Source organism: Lagenorhynchus albirostris, chromosome 6, assembly GCF_949774975.1.
Source record: "Lagenorhynchus albirostris chromosome 6, mLagAlb1.1, whole genome shotgun sequence".
In the NCBI taxonomy this organism is placed as follows: Eukaryota; Metazoa; Chordata; class Mammalia; order Artiodactyla; family Delphinidae; genus Lagenorhynchus; species Lagenorhynchus albirostris.
In genome coordinates, this window is record NC_083100.1 from 43,364,148 (window position 1) to 43,383,920 (window position 19,773).

Here is a 19,773-nt window from a genome sequence, read left to right on the forward strand (position 1 = left end):
TTAAAGGAGGTTAGAACCCTCCTAGTGCAAGATTCAATGCAGCAAATATTTACTGAGCACCTCCTAACTGTAAAAGGATAGTGTTAGCTTCTAAGAGGACTAGACACATGCCTGCCTGTCTTCTCACCTTCAGGGATGAACTGCTTACAGAATTTTCATCTTAGTCATTGAGGTAACCCCACTGGACACCGTGCATAGTACCTGGTCCACGGAAGGCATTAAAAATGCCTCGACATAGTTCCTGTGTTCAGTGGAGTTCCCAACCCAGTGATATGAGAAAACCTTTAAAAAAATTCATTTTCATTTCTTTTTGATACATGTATTTATTAAGCTGTAAAAAGCAACACTACCTAATTTCATTTAAAATAAATATTTTCCAATTTCAGAATACTTACAACTTACAGTTTTAAGATTAGATTCACTTTGGGAGGTTCTGGAAGCAAATACATTCATAGCTGTACAATCCCCAGGAAGAATCTAAATCCAACATCAGGTCATTCATTCCCTGCCAAGCAGGTAACAGCATTAAACGGTTGATAGCTAATCCAGCTCTGCAGCTAAAGGGCAGTGTGGGGCAGCAGTGGGGTACAGCACATTACACTCAAAGATGAGATGATAATTAGAACTGAGACCAGCAAAAACAACAGTGTATACAAAGCTTTAAATAAACACCACCATATAGAGCTCTGTGGTACAGAAAAAGCACGTATGATCCTAAAGCCCAAACAGAGAGATCTTTGGAGTATACTGATGGCAGCAGTTAACAGCACAGTTAAAAGCATTGAAATCAAATGTACTCATTATTATCACCAGCCAACAGCGAACAGCCAGAACAGGAACCAGTGTACAGTCATAAATAACCTCATGGGTAAGTAAGGGCACATTTAACTAAACCACAAAGATTTCACAAAATAGTTACAATCTGAGAAAAGATGAAAACTCTTTGTTCCCAAATAATAGTTAGAACCTCTTTTTATTAGAGAAAAGCCTCAGAATCATTGGTAATCTTTAAGCTGTGTAATTGAACCATCTTAATGTTTCATTTAAATCACACAGAGCAAGCTGCTGTTGGAGCAGTTATTTCAGTTGATTTCTATTAAAGAGTGTCTGCCCCATAATATCTTTGGGAATAATGCCGTTCCTCTGCAGCGTTTTACATATACCACCTGTCTGCATGTCTTGGTAGATCCATGAGGCAGGAACACAGCAGCAGGGCTGGACACCCACCCACCATACTCCCCACAGAAGCACACACACGAGAATGGCTTCATGCCTGATGCAGCTCAGTTAAGGAACACCGGCCGTGTTCCACCAAAAGAACACATCTAGGTTAATAAGGGGGCAATGGCTGAAGTCACTGATTTAGACTGGAAGCAATAATCAAAACACTTGGAGGCTGCTGGAGTGGGAAAGGAGCCATTAGGCACGATAAAGCTTGGAAGCAGAGTGTGTGCTGATAGAAAAGGAAAAAAAAAAAAAAAAAAAGGAATTTGCTATATTAATGAAACAACCAGTATTCATGTAGTTGAGGGTTCTGCACATTTCATTAAACACAGCTTCAAAGAAGTCCATTTGTGAGTGTGTGTGTGTGTGTGTGTGTGTGCCTGTGTGTGTGCTTAATATCAGAAGTCCTTATTAACATACCCTTTTACCTCTGAGTATGACAGGATAACGTATGTGTGCAGTTCCTCTGCAAGACAAACGATGGGTCTCGATTTAAAATGAAATGGCCTTTTCTTATTATTAACTCTAAAGTCCACAAAAAATATATGGTAGAAAATCAGGAGAAAACTGGAGTGATCTAGTGATCCCCCAAATAGAACAAATATCTTGATGCAGACTCTTAATGACAGGTTTAAAAACAAATGTTATTTGTAGCCGTTCCCATACCTTCATAATAACTTTGGTAGCTTAGAGCACTTCTGAATTTATCTTGATCCTGAAAGCTGAAAAATATCTTCTTAAAGAGCTGAAGTAGCACATCCCTTCCTTTTATTGGCTGATAAATTTGACTAATTTGTACTTAGCTTAGTAATTTGTCTCTGGTTCATCTCCTGTAGACAAATGGCATAGTCACAGCTCGGATGCCAGGTACATGAGGCGTTTTCTGATTTATTGTGGAAAACATGAAAACTGCATAGTATGCCAGCACCCACTTTCCCAGCTAAAGGAAAGAGGCAAATAGCTAAACATCTGGGAAGAGAGGCTGGTCTAAGGGGATATAGAAAAAGGAAATTATTTCAAAAATTATTTTAACTACATTCACACATTGTTTTGATCACCAAACATATCTTAAACAGATTCCCTGATAAAATCTAGTCAGAATTGGTCTGTCCTACTAATAGTTATTAACTATTATAATTTTTAAAGAGTCACATCATGAACCTAGGGTGACAGGCGATATTTCAAACACATAACCATAGGTGCATATAACTGTTCAAACACTCAAACTAAATACATAGTTGAAGTCATGAAAATCATACAGTTTTGCTTCTAAAGGCAGCCTTGACCCATTTGGACAGACTGTACAACAGAGTTTAATTTATAAATGCATATCAGCAGATCATCACCATAAATTGAAAAGTCACACAATACACAAAAATAAATCACGAAGACCACACAGTTAAGCTAGCATTGGTAACTGTTTCTTTTACATCAAATTATACAATGTGCGAGGTAAATATTGCTCACATTATGGAGGGAGATTGTTTTATTTCTATTTTTTCCCAAAGAGATCAGATTTGTCCTGTGTGCACAATGAAGAAAACTCCAGTAACACTGAAATGACAAATGTTGTAAAATATACATCACTACCAGATAGAAATACACATGTTCTTCATAATCATTTTCCACAATTAAATAGGTAAGTGATTTAAATCTTGGGCTTAAGACCATTATAACAATCCATCCAGATTCTTATGGACGGTTTGGTTCTCCTTTCCGTTGTCGGAATCTCCTTGAGGCGTGTACTGGACTTGGTATTCCTGCAGGATTTTAAATACATCATGGTGTCCAAAGTGCAGCGCTTCATCCATGGGAGTGTTATTCCACCTAAACAAGTAGCACAGCATGGACTGGGTCATTAGATAATTTCTGTACAAAGATGATAATCCAGCATTCTTAGATTTTAAATGCCGGTTAAAGGGCCATTCACATTTAGCTGTTTAAGCAATATTACAAGTAATATTGAAGAAATGCAGAAAGGGATTTATAATCCAAAAAGTGGTCTTGGAGACAACTTGGGATATGGGGAGGAAGAGAAAACTACCTTCTGCAAAAGGGTCTTGTTCACATTATCTAAGTGCTTATGAATGGGAAGTTCTAGTGTTGACAGATAAGATAGACTCTAGTATTTCTAAACTTTAACTTCATGGAAAGCCCCAAGGATCATTCTTTAAATAGAATGTTCAAAGAAAAATCAGCTCTGTAGCATCTATCACCCTAGCCTTTGGTAGAAAATGTGTGTTCCTGTCAATGTAAAATCACAGTAAATCTCAGAAGTCTGGTAATAACCACGGTCTTATTAGGGCTCAAATATACTTTGGAGGAGCAAGACTGGCCTCAGAGGAACTGACATTTTCCTCATCTGTGGTAAGGATGGGACTCCAGGGGCTCAATTGGACCACTGCACAACCAGAAGAACAACTACCCTTTCCCTGGGAAGTGTGTTTCTGAGCTGTGCTCTTTAGTCATCTAGATGAAGACTGGAGATAAGAAGAAAGGAAGAGTTGCCAGCAGCGGTTAATCAGCTAATTAGCCTTTTGAAAGAGGAGCCAGCACTGTAAAGCACAACCCAAGTAAATGACAGAGCATGATAATTAGCTCCCTAGTACTTCACAAACTATTAAGCTTCTCTTCTCATCCACTCTCTATGTCACTTAACTTCTCCATGGCTACCAGGCTCTCTGACTCCACTTTTTCACATGCCACTCTCACCAGCTTCTGGTTTTCCTTCTTTCTTTGTTCTTAACCTTTTACCTTCTCAGTGGGGCCCCAATATGGAACTCAAAGGTTTTTAAAACAATCTCATTTAAAAAATATTTTTGAATAAAGTTTGGTAACCTGTTCTTAATTTTTAAAATCAGGTAAGTAACATTTTATGTGTATCTCTGTGCTTCTCAAAAAACTGCTGAATTAAGTTGCCTTTTACTTCTACATTGGCCTTCATTAAGTTAGGGAGTCAGTGGCCTGAAACCGGGAGGTGGGGTGACTTTTCAATCATCTACAGCATATAATTATCTGTCTTTCTGGAAAAACTGAATGTTAACTGCAAGTTATCTTTTTTTTTTTTACAACGCTTCTTTTCCGTGAAGTAATGCAAAGTATCAGCTCTAAAGTATACACTAAATCTGCTCAAGCCTGTTTTACAATTTGAGGTGACACCGATTCTATGAAATAGAGAAAGAAGACGTGTCGGTCTAGCTTACATTCTCAAATCATGAATACTCAGTTACCAAGTTAGTTACTGAGCTAACTTTTGCCTCTCAGATGGGTGTTTCTGCTTTCACATTCCTAGGGGCCAATGTAAGGCAAAAACCACAACAAAACATTTTGATCCTTCAACATGCAAAGCACAGTAAATATTTCCAGCCTGTAAATAGCGTTTTACTTGGGATTATAAATACTAGGGGCAGGGGAAAACACTCTCTTCAGTTTCTTGCTCTAGAAAGAGCTGGTATGGGCATTACATTTGAGGATAAAAGGGAGAATTGTCACCCTAACATGAGGTTTTAGAATATTGCCAATAAAGATCATGATTTTAGGTAATCAAAGTGTTACCGTACTTACAAAATTGCTAACAGTTTTCAGACACTGATGCCATAACTTTTCTGCATATCTTGCAAGCTGAGCTAATAAAACCCAAACCACTAATTTAAAAAATAGTAAAACCTTACTAAAACAGAAAGATCTAATAGCTAGAGAATAATCAACTTGCTCCAAACTTACTTCAAATTGTCCTCAAATACCCAAACTCCTAATCATAAGTATCAAACCTCTCCCACCAAATATTTTTTTTCCATTCTTCTAAACCTTTATTCTCATTACTCACTGACTCATCCAGTTATGTAACTCCAGTTATATAACATGCCAGTATATTAGTACAGGCTTTACTTTAAGCATATGCATATATGTAAGCTGCACTCTTACCCCTCCCTTGGCTATCCACTTTGTGAACAGTATTTTACCGCAGGATGAATGTCAATTTTCCATGTGGACCAGAAGGGAGAGGAGAGGAGCAGAACATATTCCAGGCATATTTCTCCCACTCTGTCTGGAGTGCCCTTCTCTTCCTTCTGTGCCCTCAAATCTCATGTCTTCCCCAAAGCACTGGTTAAAATTCAACTTCCATGAAGCTTTCTAAAACTGACTCCAACCAAATCCAGGAATTTCAACAAACTCCAATATATTCATTTTAGAGGTCTGTAACAGTAATCTCCTTACACATATTGCATATGCCCCTGCAAATGTTTATCTTGTCTACCCTGTGTAGTCAAAAGGCCCATGAGGATAAAATTCCTATTTTATCTTTCCAGACAACAGGAATTGTTTTCTTCATACAATACAATGACTGACAGACTAACCAAGAAAATTCTAAGAGAACTTCCTTAGGTAAGGAAGAGGATATGGGAGAGAGAATGAGCTACTGAACAGAAACAAGGTTTTGTTGGTTGCCTTTATAAGGCTCCACAGCAAGTTCAATAATGACTCCAACATATACGTAGTGGATTTAAATATACCACCATCTAACTATTAGAGCCCTGCATGATAAAACACTGGCTTGCCAACTATATGTTAGAAAGTAACTTAACGGCTCACCTGTCCTTGGGGAAAGGATTTACTTTGCAGGCTTCCAGCAAAAATTTAACAACTTCAACATGACCTACATCGAAAACAAAACAAGCAGGTTTTAGTATTAAGTAGAAATAAAGTCTCAAAAAAAATTAATAAATGAGTGGCTCATATATTACCCTCTGCAGCAGCTACATGGAGTGCTGTTCTAGAATCGTAGTCTCGCTGTTCCATGTCCATGGCTGACAAAGCAAATCTGAAAATTTGTTAAGTATAGCTATTCATCATATAAAAAATTTAATTCACTTTTGTAACATTTCCTCCATCAGTTCAGTCTAAGGTCCTGTGAGAAAGGTGTCATCCTTCACCAGGCTCACTAATGGGACACCCTGTTCAACCAGTACACAGACACCTTGAGTAAATGCCACTTCACCGTTCTTCCTTAGCTTTGCTCTTTTTGGGTAAGAGGAAATGTTCACCATCTCTCACAGAATTAAGCTTCATTACATTATTGTCCAAACCTCAAGAATGGTGGCACAACGATACCCTAAATTTGTGCCTCGGAAGGGCAAGAAACTAACAACTATACTAAAGTTAAATGTTTTCACTAAGGCTCCCATTCTTTAACATTTTACAGTCTACAAGTACTAATCAGACTTTAAAATTAAAAAAAATAAAGTGCACATTTTTATTGAAATAAAGGTATGTGAGTTTAAGGTATACAACATGTTGATTTGATACATTTATGTATTGCAAGACGATTACCACTGTAGTGTTGGCAAATATTCATGGGGCATAATTTTCATTTCTTTTTTGTGAGAATAATTAAGATCTAGTCTCTTAGCAGCTTTAAAGTTTATAATACAATACTGCTGATGCAAGTACTAATCACACTTTAAAATGAAGGTGGAAATTAAGCATAGACATTTTTCCACCTTAAAGTTCAGCTGCAACTCTCTACAAGAGACCTTATGTTAAGTATACAGTCCTATATGACCTTTCCAACACTGGGGATCTGCAGAACACCAAACACCCCTATTTGCCCACCCCCCTCACCTCCAAAGATGGAGAGTGGTGGGTAGATGGGGATTGAAAAGTCATTGTCCAATTCCAGTAAAACACTAATACCAATTAGCCAGATTAATTGAACAGTTACCACTTGGGAAAACAGAGGACTGGGCTTTTATAGGAGGTTGAAAAGGAAAGACTGTACAGCGAGACTAAGGCACTGGAAGTGGGAACTTAATATAACTTTGGATCATTTTTATTAGAGGGAAATGGAAGTGAGACTTTATTTAGCTTTAAAGTGGCCCTTTGCCCAGAAGCAACTTCATAAACATCTGTAAGCCATATGCTCACCCACCCTGTTAACATACCTTCGAAGTGCAGATACATCTCCAGTATACGCAGCAAACAAAAGGTTTATCACCGACTTTACCTGTGAAGAAAAGAAAGTTGAGGTATCCACAGGGGAAAATAAATACATAGAATGTACAACTGTCACCAGGTAAGTGACTTCCATGTGGTCTGAACACTTCAGCTGGGTCACACACAAAAATTTATCCTAAGTATACTGCTGTAATCACAAAGAACACATGTGTGTTTTTTTTCTTTTTAAATAGACGATTATGGGGCTTCCCTGGTGGCGCAGTGGTTGAGAGTCCGTCTGCTGATGCAGGGGACACGGGTTCGTGCCCCGGTACGGGAAGATCCCACATGCCGCGGAGCGGCTGGGCCCGTGAGCCATGGCCGCTGAGCCTGTGCTCCGCAATGGGAGAGGCCACAACAGTGAGAGGCCCACGTACCGAAGGGAAAAAAAAAAAAAGACGATTATGAGGGGAAATCCAACAATAAAGAGACATGAGGGAAGGAATGGAATGATATCAACTGGCACAAAAGAATGGAAACTTCTGACCTGTGAAACACACATAGTTGGGGCAACTGAAAATTGGAAGCTTTCTCATTTAGTATGTCTCAGTGGTGGGAGCTGACTTGTATACTCATAAAATTCACATCACATCCTTATTAAAAACTAAGTCATGCTATATAAATGTCTAATCCCTGCCAACAATCCCTGTCCTCACCAATCACTGGCTTCTTTGGAAATCTTCAGCAACAACATTCAGTATTAATCATCTCAAACTTACTACACTTCAGTGAACTATACTTCACTGGAAAGGCAGTCTTCAGTTCAATGGCCAGGCAGTACCAATGGGGGCATTCTCAGAGCCTGTGACACTGCCTCGGCCCAAAAGGTGGATAGACTCCCAAAAAATTAAGTCACTGACATTGAGTGCTCCAAGAATTCAAAGTGTATCTTCTTTTGATATTATCCACTTTCTTGTCACTAATTAAGGAAGAGGCTAGTTATCCTAAAGGCCACTGGATTTGGGTCGGCTTTCATAAAGACCATCCAACCCTGTTTTTGAGAAACCAAACTATTGAACATACACTGTTTGTAAATACTTCATAAATCCCCACTTTTGTCTTAAACTTTGCAACTTCAACATTCATACTGATGATCCAACTGATATTGGACTCAGTGGTAGAAAACAGTTTACCTGGAGGGATGGAAAGTAACCCAGCTGTCCCCAAACAAAGCCACAGCCCTGGAAGATCTAGATCTTAACCTGGACATTCTACCTTTCCACTACAGCTTCCCTTTCCCACAACCTGTGAACTTTTAAATCGAACTGGAACTAACCATTGCTGGACTTCCCTAATTCAGCATTTTCAAAATGTGTTCTGCAGAAACTAGTTCACAAAGGTGCCATGAAAAAAAGGGTTCCGTGATCAGCTATTTTCTTAAAATATTAAATCCCCTTCTTGGAGATACAGAGCCTTTTGTATGTACATGAAAAGTTCTGCAGTACAGGAACTTAACCAGCTGAGCACACCCCCCAAATTTTACTGCTACTTACTGTTATTTTTGAGATCACTCCAAAAAGCCTTACTCTTAATCTTTCAGTCCATTAGCTTCCCTTTGGGCTACCCTTTACTACTCCTGCCCAGCCTGCACTCTGTCACTTTCCTACTAACCCCAAGTCAGGAACAGTTTTCTCAATGCGGGTGGGAGTTTAACAGAATCACCCAGAATGTTTTAAAAGTGTATGTAAGCATCTCTCCTCCCATTTCTAGTCGTCCTATTCCCACACCTCAATTTGACACATTTTAGGGGATACAATATTTTGAAAAAAGTCTCCAGGTGATTTTGATATGCACTCTTCTGGGTCATGAACCACGGTTTCAGGTGCCCTTAACGTTTAAAAATTGGATAAATTTGGAATTCTCAATTCCCTAATGCCCTTGGGCCCACAGAAAAACACTATGGGCTATTACAAATGATTCTCCATATTTCCAACTGGTCTCTCATCACTGCTTGACCATTTTTTCTCTTATTGGTTCCCTTTTATACTTTATTCAGACCTTTAATACCAGTGGTGACCCCCAAAACATATGACCCCTAACCACAACTTTACTGATGATAAATTGTTTCCATCTCTCCTTCCTCTATTATGCAAAACATCGGCTTTGAATACCTATTCTCTCTTCCTTTCCTCCTTTACTGGTTCCCTCATCTCTGCCTTAATAAGGACACAACCATCCTATTTTGAAAAACCAATATATAACCCCATTGTTACCCCCTTTCAGTGCATGTTTTCTGAAAGTAGGTTATATTTTTAATTCCCTGCAAATTACCTTCATACCCACTATTACCTCTCAGTAGTTCCCTCAAAAGCTTCAGCAGCCTTCCTTAGCCCTGATCCTTTCTGACCTCTCCAACATGCCCCGCCCTCACTCCTTGTCTTCCATAATGCTGATTACCAGGGTCTTCCTCCTGTTGACTGCTTTGCAGAATCATTTCCCACTTTCCACTGCCTGATAACACCCCAAAGGCAGTCTCCGTACTTCTTGTTTTTCAACGTAATTTCCCTCAAAGGTTTCATATATCCCTTTGGGCGGAATGACTTCCCGATACACATCTTTAATCTAAATCTCTATTCCTAAACCCTAATTCTACAGCTCCACTTGCTCGTCATGCTGTCACTTCAAACTACAGAGAGCAAACCTCTCTGTAGCCCCAACGGCCTGGCCTCCAAAAGTCCACATCCATCTGCCTACTTGACACTGCTCGAATTAGAATTTGATTTCCACCACCTTCCCTCACCCCAAGTTAGCTCCTCTTGCACAGTCCCTCATTCTGGGATGACACTACAATTCATCCAGTTGCTGAGGCCAGAAACTGAGTCATGATCCAGGGCTGCTGCATTTGATGGCACAGACTGAGCCCCCCACCGGGATGCTTGGCCAAGTAGGCGTACTCAGCCCGTGCTCCTCTCACCTACCTCTGGTGCCCAGCGCCCAGGTATGTCTATGGGAGGAAGGGAGCCCTCTTCACAGAAACGTGCTGAGAGGGTCTGCTGACACCAAGAGGCAGAACTAGCTTTTTCTAATTCACGCAAACCGACCATATAGACTCTGGGAGTATTCCTGCATTCTACTTCATACAACCCACATCTAGCTCAAAAGCATTTGCTCCACTTCCAAAATATATTTGGAATCCCACCACTTACCACCTCCATCACTATCACCCTAGGCTCTGAGTCACCGCCTTATCTCACCTGGCAGACTCTGCCTCCTAACTGTTCCACTTGTTCAACTCTGCTGCCACAGGGATCTTTTGAAAACATAGGTTGTGGCACTCCCAGTGACTTTCTGTGAAACCTAGAATAAAATCCAAACTTCTTACCATGGCTTTCACGACACTAAATGCTCTGTTCCCTGGTTACATTGTGCATCTCATTCCCCACCGCTCTGCCCCTTGCGGCTCTCTCCAGGCAGGTGTGTCTTCTTGCCTTTCCTCGGGGCACTCAGGGCCTACACTTGCTGTGCTGCTGCCTGGGATGCTCTTTCCCCAGGTAGTGGGGAGCCTCCACGCCTCACTTCATTCAGGTCTCTACTCAAATGTAAGCTCACTGACTCTAAAACATTGCCCTCTTTTTCATCACTCCTTATCCCTTATCTTGCTTTTCTCTTCAGAGGACTTATCATTATCTGACATATATACACTTACATACACACACACACGCGCACACACACACACACACACACGTTTCTTGTCTCCCCTTCTAAACATACGGTCCAAGTGGGCAGAGACCTTGTCTTTTCTCTTCCCCACTATAACCACAGTGCCTACCACACATAAGTACTCATTAAATATAGGTTGACTCAAATCAACACACTGTACAAGTTAAATTTACACAATGTTATATGTCAATTATATTTCAATTAACCAGTGTTGACTGACTAAATCAATATTCTCCCCAGAAGCATCAAATATTCAAATTGCTACCAGCATTTGGGGATTAAATTGTAATCATTATTAATTCTTCTACCTCCCTTGACTTCTACTTCTTCAAATACCATTACCACATTTATTCAATCCTCCTAACTGGTGCCTCTGCTTCTAGTCCTTCTTCCACCCTCCAAAACCTTCCCACATACGTCTAATCATCTTCTCAAAACGGTGCTGTAACCACTAAAGGTTTCTCAGCAAGGGAGTATCCAAAAAAAAAAAAAAAATCCCCAAATCATTCCTGACAAAATTTAAATTCATTAGCCTTGCATTCAAGATTCTTCAGTGTAAACCTCAACTTCAACAGAGTAAAAAACTGGTCTCTCTCACTACCCTTGTTTTGTTTTTATCTTAGTGCCTATGCTCCTTTCTTTGAAACATCTAGATTCCTAATCAAATCCTTCCCTTCCTGCAAGGGCTAGCTTGAAAGCCCCTTCCCCCAAGCATCCCATCCAGCATTCACTATCCACGCAGCCTGTTGTCAGTTACCCACATAGTGCTTTGTGACAGCATGTGCCAAAAGGAGTCGTCAGTTACATACCTTCTGCTCCTACTAAACCATAGTGCATACTATTTATTTCCTGAAAGTACCTTTTCTCCACCCATTTCTCACTGCAGTGTTATTCTTAATCCCTTCTCTGTGAGCCCTACACCAATCTCTTAAATCAGAAGTCATCTCTATTACATTTGCTCACTACGGCACTATCACATATGGTATATTTACTTGTGTTTCTTATCTCCCCCACTACTCAAGAGAAATCCAGAATTCTTATGTGCAAACCATTGATATATTAACTACCCATAGTTCTTACTCTTTAAAATATATTATCCTTCTAAGCAATAAATCCTTGACCTATTTCAGTTACTGTATGCATGAACTACATCCCTTTTTAAAATTCTGTATTTAGACCAAGCAAGTTTGAAGATATTTTATTATATATCGTATATACCACTTAGTCACTTAATTATTCACTATTTCCAAAGCTCTAAAAGAAAATTCCTTATTAATGAGACCCAAGAAAAGCTGATTTTAGGGTACAATCAATTTCTTGAGGGTATACTACTAACACTTTATTCACAAGCATGTTTCAGCTCACAGAGAAGTATAAAATGTGTCATTCACTCCAAGACAGAAAAACACTAGGAGGCAGCACATGCACAAAGCACCATTTAAAACTAAAACTACGAATGCCTCTTTAGCAAGTAGCCACCTATATTTTTAAGGTTTGCATAAATCAAGAAGTGAGCTATGAGTAGAATGCCAAGAAAGACAATGGAACAGTTCAACAGTTTTGAGACAGCAGATGGAGTGTTATTTCACTTAGGGACAGTCCACTTCGTGGCCTGTTAAAAGAGTTCCATAAATACTCCTCAAACTGACACACCCTCTGGAATGACTGCTATGACAAACCAAACTGAAGGAGAGGACAACCTATAAGATGACTCATCCAACTCCAAGCCAACTGTTGCAAAGGATGTAGGTGTGCTAGCCACTGATCAAGCCTCATTCTCCTAATTTCCCAATGGATACTTGAGTTATATTAATTTTGAAATACCTGTCAAGAAGGCCAGGGTCCAGAAAACAGTGAGTTAACTAACAGTAGCTGCCAGAGGCATGGAGCCTGTGTTTTGATGAATCATTCCTCAGTACAAAGAAACAGAGCTTATACAGCAGAACAGTACCCCATGTAGATCAAGGACTCTGAGGTCTAATGTATGTCTCTGCCTAGCAAAAAGAAACTTCACTTGGGCAGGTAGCCACTAAAAATTTATAAATTAAATGTTAAGTTCTCCTTTTATTTGCAGATTTTCCAGTACTACTAGATTTTCCTTATCAAATATCTTTATCGGAACCTGCCAGAACCAGACAACCTTATCTTAGTTTATTTGTACAAAGTTATGACAACAGTGGAACAAAAATGTAACAGTTCATATGAGTTCATTTAACACTGGCATGGTTGGCATATCAAAATCATACTTTTTTTCCCAAAAGAGCTAGAAGCAGTTATAGATTATACCAATTTTACAAGTCTAAAACATGACATTCCTCTCTCCAATCCTATCATTCTACTTATTTTGAGCCTGTTTAAAAGTTGAATTTTGTATCTTATGTATCTTTTGTATCTTCCTCCCAAATACCCCAATTCTGTACAAGTAGGAATTTTTAGAATTACATAAGCATAGTACTTTGTATTTATGGTAATTTATAGTGAATGACCTTGAAAAATTCAACATAAAAAATGATAACCGTTTTTAAACATCTTTGACAGGCTTGCTGTAAAATATATTTATTACTACCACTAAGGTTAAAGGTCTTGGCTCAAGGTCATATAGCATATGAATTAGTAATGTAGCTGGGATACATTTCCAATTCTTAATAGATCTCAGACTGTATCCAAAGGATAGAAGTAAACTAAAAGACTAAATAGCAATTTAACTTTAATCCATAAAGATCCTTTGCCAAAATACTGGAAGGAAGGAAGGAAGGAAATATGGGAGGACAGGAGTGGAGAAGGTAGAGGAGGAGAGAGATGAGGCAGGGAGGGAGGGAGGGAGGGAAGATGGATACATTGGCTTGACACTTTACTCCAAGTATTTTATTTCCAATTCTATTACCAGCTGCAAAACTGTGGTTTCCCTTGTTTTTCATCATTAGTTTCTGTCTTCATACAGAGACTAATTCGTCCTTTTGGAAAGGCTTTAACGAAAAAAAGCAGGTAACTGAAAAGCCATCCTTCTGTTCCTACTATGTCCAGTTTGACGTAAGCTGCTCTCTCATTTCTAGCTCACTACAGTATCTGTTGCTGTGGAATGGATACTCTTCTCCATCTGTTAAATAAACCATCATCACTCCAGATCCAATTCTGTTTTAAATGCTTACCTCCAACTTGGCCTTTTATAGCCTTTTAATGAAAATAAATTTTCAGCCTTCTTTTATAAATATTTTTCTTAAGGTCAGGTTAAAAAATACAAGCCTGTATAGTGTAGCTAAAGAAAAACTTTAAATTTCCAGCAAATGTAGATTAACCACTTGCCAACAAGGTTAGAAATATAAACCTGTACAACATGTACGTGATCAAAGATATTCTCTCTTTCCCTTACTGCTGAGTTTAACATTTGTATGGATGTGTAAAACAAAGTTATGATGAGACAGTCTGAGTATGAGGCCACATGTTCCTAAGCTTTCCAATGACTTATTCAGACCCAATTATTAATATATAGTTGGCCTTCCATACCCGTGGGTTCCGCATATGGAATACAGAGGGCTGGCTGTAAGCATCCTCGGATTTTAATATCTGTGGTGGGATAAGGAGGAATCCTGGAACCAATCTCCAAGGATACCGAGGGACGACTCTTGCTATATATAGACAAAACTAATCCAACTGACATGATCAGAGGATTAGAGAAAATCCTTTATAGGAATAACAGTTCAGCAATTTCATGACCACATTTCCAAAATTCTACACAAATGCAGGAGGTTCTCAGACTATAATTTTAGTAGAGAAGAATAAATCAAACAGTAAATTTTACTCTAAAAAGAGAGTATAGAAATTTCACTTACAAAATACAACCTCAAAATGGCAGCTCCAAACACTGCACTTTGCTCTCCGTCAGCTAAGTGATAAACTCTCTTAAGCATTACCATTTTCAAAATTTCTCAATGAGTACATTAATTTGTAATAAATTTACTTACTCTTAAACTAAGAAGTCACAATTATATCAAAGAAATCTCACAACCCATGAAGACAAAATAATTAGGATTACATATTTTTTACGACAAAATAGCTAATATATAGCACCTACTCTCCTGGACTGAACTAAGTGTTTTGTTGTTGTCATCCCTGTTATTATTCAAAGGAACTTGAGCAAGGTAACAGTGCTGGTAAGTGGCAGAATGAGGGCTCAGGCGCAGTCTGTCTGACGCCAGGGTCAGTGTTCTTTCAACCTCTACTCAGTATCCACTGGGCCAAGAGATTCCTAACAAAACCCGAGATGAGATTTCCTCACCAATATGGTACCAAGACTAAAATATGTTGTGATAGAAAATCAGAAAATAGCAACTAAGAAACAATTTCTAGGGAAATCAGAGATACTAATTTTCTGTTGAGGTGCTTTTTTTAATTGAAGAGAAAATAAGGGAACAAAACAAATCATTCAATTCAGCCTATCAATACCAAAAAGGGAAAAAAGAAAGTATCTTCATTCTTTATGTTTAAGTCTCTAAAAATGAAATACAAGTTTTGGGTTAATGTGAATAGAGCAAGTATGACTGCTACAGCCTTGGCAGCAAATAAACTTCTTATCTCAGTGGCTCATATTATTGCTGGTAAATGCCAATGAATGGTCTAAAGATACCAATGGGCTCATAAGCAACCCTCCTTTTATATCCGAGTATAAAAGTAGCTAACAACATATCTTTGTGTGGGCTGACAAACAGCACTCTAATGAAGAAGCAAGCAGCAAACAGGAGAAATAAGCAGGGCAAAGGCAGCTATTCCTTTGAAGAACAAAAAGTGCCTTTTCCATGTGGCAGACCTAAGAGTATTTGTACTGCACTGACAACTATCAAAGTTTTATTTATATTCACTATCTTCCTGGTTTTCTTCCTCTCTTATGCAAATAAATATTTATAAAAGTCTATGAAGATCAGTTAACATTCGTGTTCAGACAGAAAACAAGGTGCCACACTTCTGGCATGATAAAATGTCATGCTTATTTACGATTATTATTAACGAAAAAGACGAGTACACAAAACTCCAAAGAGTCAAAGAAACTGAAAGCAAAGAGTAAGAAGACAGGAAAAAAAATTGGTCACCAAATGCTTGTACACACTACTTAAAAAAAAATCAGGATCAGGGCCACTGGAATTACAAGATGCTATACTGTGTGGTATAAATTTAAAATAAGGAAATACAAACAAGTTCCCTGAAAGAGATAGGGTTCTCTTTCTGATGAGAAACAAAACAAAGTTTTGGCAGCAATAGAGACAGAATTATTTCAGTTTAGGGTTAAAGGACCTGTCTCTCCTTTGCATGCCCTGAATATTGCTACCACAACAAAGCAAGGCACATGTACATGACTACTCTACAGTTATTCCAACCACAATACATCCTTACTGATTGCTTTTAGGAAAAAAAATCCCTCATTTTCATTGGTCTCCAGAGAGCCATACTTAAGTCTCTACATTCTTTAATGTTCATTTCACAGTTCTATTGTGAAAACTCCAACATGTGTGCTTTATGGACAACACACAGAGAACACGTACATTAACGATATGTTTCTCTAGTGCTATGTACTTTTCAAAACGCTTTCAAAGACGTTCTAATTTGATTACTATTCAAGTTATGAGAACATATTACTCCCGCATATAATAGAAGAAGCTGCTGGAGAATAGGATGTTTTTAAGACCCTCAAAAATAAAGCAATAGGGAATCCCCTGGCGGTCCAGTGGTTAAGAATCTGCGCTTCCACTGCAGGGGCCACGGGTTCAATCCCTGGTTAGGGAACTAGGATCCCACATGCTGTGCGGCACAGACAAAAAAATAAAATAAAATAATAAAACACAACAATGGAAGAATTAAACAACAGAAAAAAATATTTTTAAAAAAATTTAAAAATAGAAAAATAAAGCAACATAACATTTTATATATACATAATTAGGCCTTATCATGAGACTGCTTACACCTATCTATATTTAAACATTTATAATTCTTATCAGTAATACTTTATTCTGTGAAGTAAGGAGGATGGACATGACAAAATTATACCCCAAATTCACTTGTTAGTGTAATCTATATTAGTTGAAAATTCTTTAAGTAGAACCAGCTTCTAAAAGGGAAAAAGACCTTCTAGGTCTAAAATACCCTAAAAGCATGCCTTCTATGTAGGAAGGGGCTAAAGTACATTCGAAAGCCTACTGTTAAAATCAATTTTCTGGTAAATGCTCTAAAACCCCTTGCCTGATCTTCTGCAGTTCCTAAGCCCAAATTTGGGATACAGCCATAGGATACAGGATGGGGTGGGAGTGGGAGGTACAACAGAACAGACTGCCAGGACCATAAATCTGTGGTTACCAACCTCAATAGTATTCTAACAATGTCACCATGTTTCCCTCAGCTCTCTCTCCCACTCTCCAAGAACAAACATTTCCTATCTTCTCTATGCTCTGAAACCTCACAGCCTCACTCCAACCCCACAACTCATTCTTAGCAGAAAGCCTTCTTTCATATTCTTCAGGGAAATGGAAACCAATGGACAGAAACTCTCTCAACCTCCTCCTACCATGTCTGCAAATCTACCTACCTGCCTGCTTGCCTCTCAATGACCTACTTTATTGGAGATGCTCTTCCTTCCACCAAACCTAATCTTCCACTGTGCTGAGAGCTCCATCTCTTTCCAGGGATCTCACTTTATTGGCCTTTTCTTCTCTTTTGTATCTACTTCAAGCTTTCCTTCTTTACTTTTCTATCAGCAGCCAAACCTGCTCTACTCCAAATAGTTCTCTGACCTTTAAATCTCAAAGCCAATAAAATATTCTTAGAAGGTGGGGAGGAAGTTACCAATATGGGCTACCAATATTGTATTTTCTGAGCGCAAACAATAAAAACAATCCTACCATCTACTATTATCATTTACTAAATAAAAAGACATTGTTATACCAAAAGAAAGAAAATTAGAAAGGACATCATGTAAATGAACACTCCTCATCTTACTTAACACTCATCTGCTTTGGTACAGACGACTGCTCAAAAATTCTTAAAATACTCTCTTTCTTTGACTTCTGATACTACACTATGCTGGATTTTCTCTTCTCTGGCCACTTTCCCCAAACGGAGCCTACTACTCTATCTTACTTTCAAAATGGGAGTTCCTTAGGGTTCCTTCTCATTTCACACCGTCTCCTGGAGCAATCTCACATACCTCCCCACAGCTCTGAATCTACTCTTCCATGCTGACCACTCACACAATTCTATCTCCAGCTTGGACCAACCTCCTAATTCTAGGTCTGTATCTGACACTTACTCAACATCACTACTTGGATATCTCACAAATACAGACATGCCAAAAAGACGTTAGCTTTCACACACTGCTAATTGCCTACCCATTATCCATTTCCTACCCTGTAGGTATGGTCTGACAGAATTTCTACTTGTTAGGGGTAGCAATAAGCCCAATTAAAAAATAGTTCCCTAGATTCCCTTACATCTAGTTTGGCCAGTGTCAGATGGGTGTCTGGGAAACTTCTTTTACCTGATTTAGGTGTCACTCTTTCTTCTACTTTGACCATACAAATGAGGCCAAAAGTGAAACACCTATCTGGCAACTATAAGGTGGCAGGCATGAAGTCTAACATCCACACACTAAGGTTGGTCAGAGCAGAAAGCATACCTTGCTGATGGCACTAGTCCTGTATTATCTACCCCCAGACTTGTTATATTAGAAAAATAACCCCATTTGTCTAAACCACTGTTGATCAAGCTCCTGATATCTGTAGTCAAACAGATCCCTAATTGTTATAACCAAAATTAATTTCTTTCTGTACTTCCAAAGTTTGCAGGAGCAAACGGCCCTATTGTTCCTACTAAAAACATGGTAGTCAACTTGGCATCTCATTCTTTTTCACCCACCAAATACTATCAGCAAGTGCTGCCAATTTCATCTCTTAAACACATATCTGTCTACTTTTTCCACCTCTAATACCCTATTCTAAGCCACTACCACATCTCATTTCGGGCCCAGAACTTCAACTTTTGTCTCCTTCTAATCTGTTCCCACAGAGCAGTGTTTAAAGACCAAATCATGTCATTCCTCTTCTTAAAAGTCTTCAAGTTTCCGACTGCACTTTGAATAGTCCAGAACTCTTAATATGGCATATAAAACCCTATATAAATGTTTGACAAACTGTGTTCAGTGAAGTACCTGCAGCAGAAACACCTGGCATGCTTACTAAAAATGCAGATTTTAAAATCAGTCTTCGGGGTTGGGCTTCAGGAATCTCCATTTTAAAATTAGGACACTAACAATTCAGATGCACATTAAAATATGAGAAGGCCTACCCTTACATAATGTGATCTTATCTCTAAGACTCATCCAGGGCCAATCTCTGTTCACCTTGTCTCACATTTGCTTTCTTTCACCTTCTGAGATGTACTAAACTCCTTCCTGTCCTGGAGCCTTTAAAACCAAACTATCCTATTAATCCTACTCTGCCTTTCCTCTAACTCATTCTAAATTTAACTATCACCTTTCATGGAAAACTAACCATACCTCTTCATCCAGGTAAAATGAGGTCTTCGTGTTATACCCTCTCCTAGCACTCTACTCTGTACTTTTCCTTTCATTTATTACCATCGTATTTGATCAGTATTTTTTAAAGAGATAAAAAAGATACAGTTAACTATTTCCCCTGCATCCACTCCCTTTCCTCCCAGAGGTAAGCTTTACTGAAGACTGGAGTGCATGTTCTTATACTTTTAACTGTGTTGTGTATTTGTCTCAAAAAGTCTGTTATGGGTATATAAAAAGTGTCATATGGTATATATCATTTCACCTCCTTTATAGCAGTTAAAATGAACTAGATAGATCTACATGTATCAGTATGAGCAAATCACTTATCACCTTTTAAT

The 19,773-nt window shown here is 38.7% G+C and overlaps 1 protein-coding gene across 3 annotated transcripts in view; it reads right to left on the reverse strand.

Annotated features, from left to right (window-relative positions):
• Positions 1-303: 303 nt before the first annotated feature.
• GLS (glutaminase) overlaps positions 304-19,773 on the reverse strand; it is a 78,236-nt gene continuing 58,766 nt past the window's right edge. For all 3 annotated transcript variants that reach the window (XM_060152424.1, XM_060152428.1, XM_060152429.1), the window contains 4 exons: positions 7,167-7,228; positions 5,970-6,046; positions 5,818-5,881; positions 304-3,051 (listed from right to left, as the gene is read on the reverse strand). In XM_060152424.1, coding sequence (XP_060008407.1) covers positions 2,895-3,051; positions 5,818-5,881; positions 5,970-6,046; positions 7,167-7,228 — 360 coding nt within the window. In that variant the 3' untranslated portion in view covers positions 304-2,894. The remainder of the gene's footprint in view (positions 3,052-5,817; positions 5,882-5,969; positions 6,047-7,166; positions 7,229-19,773) is intronic.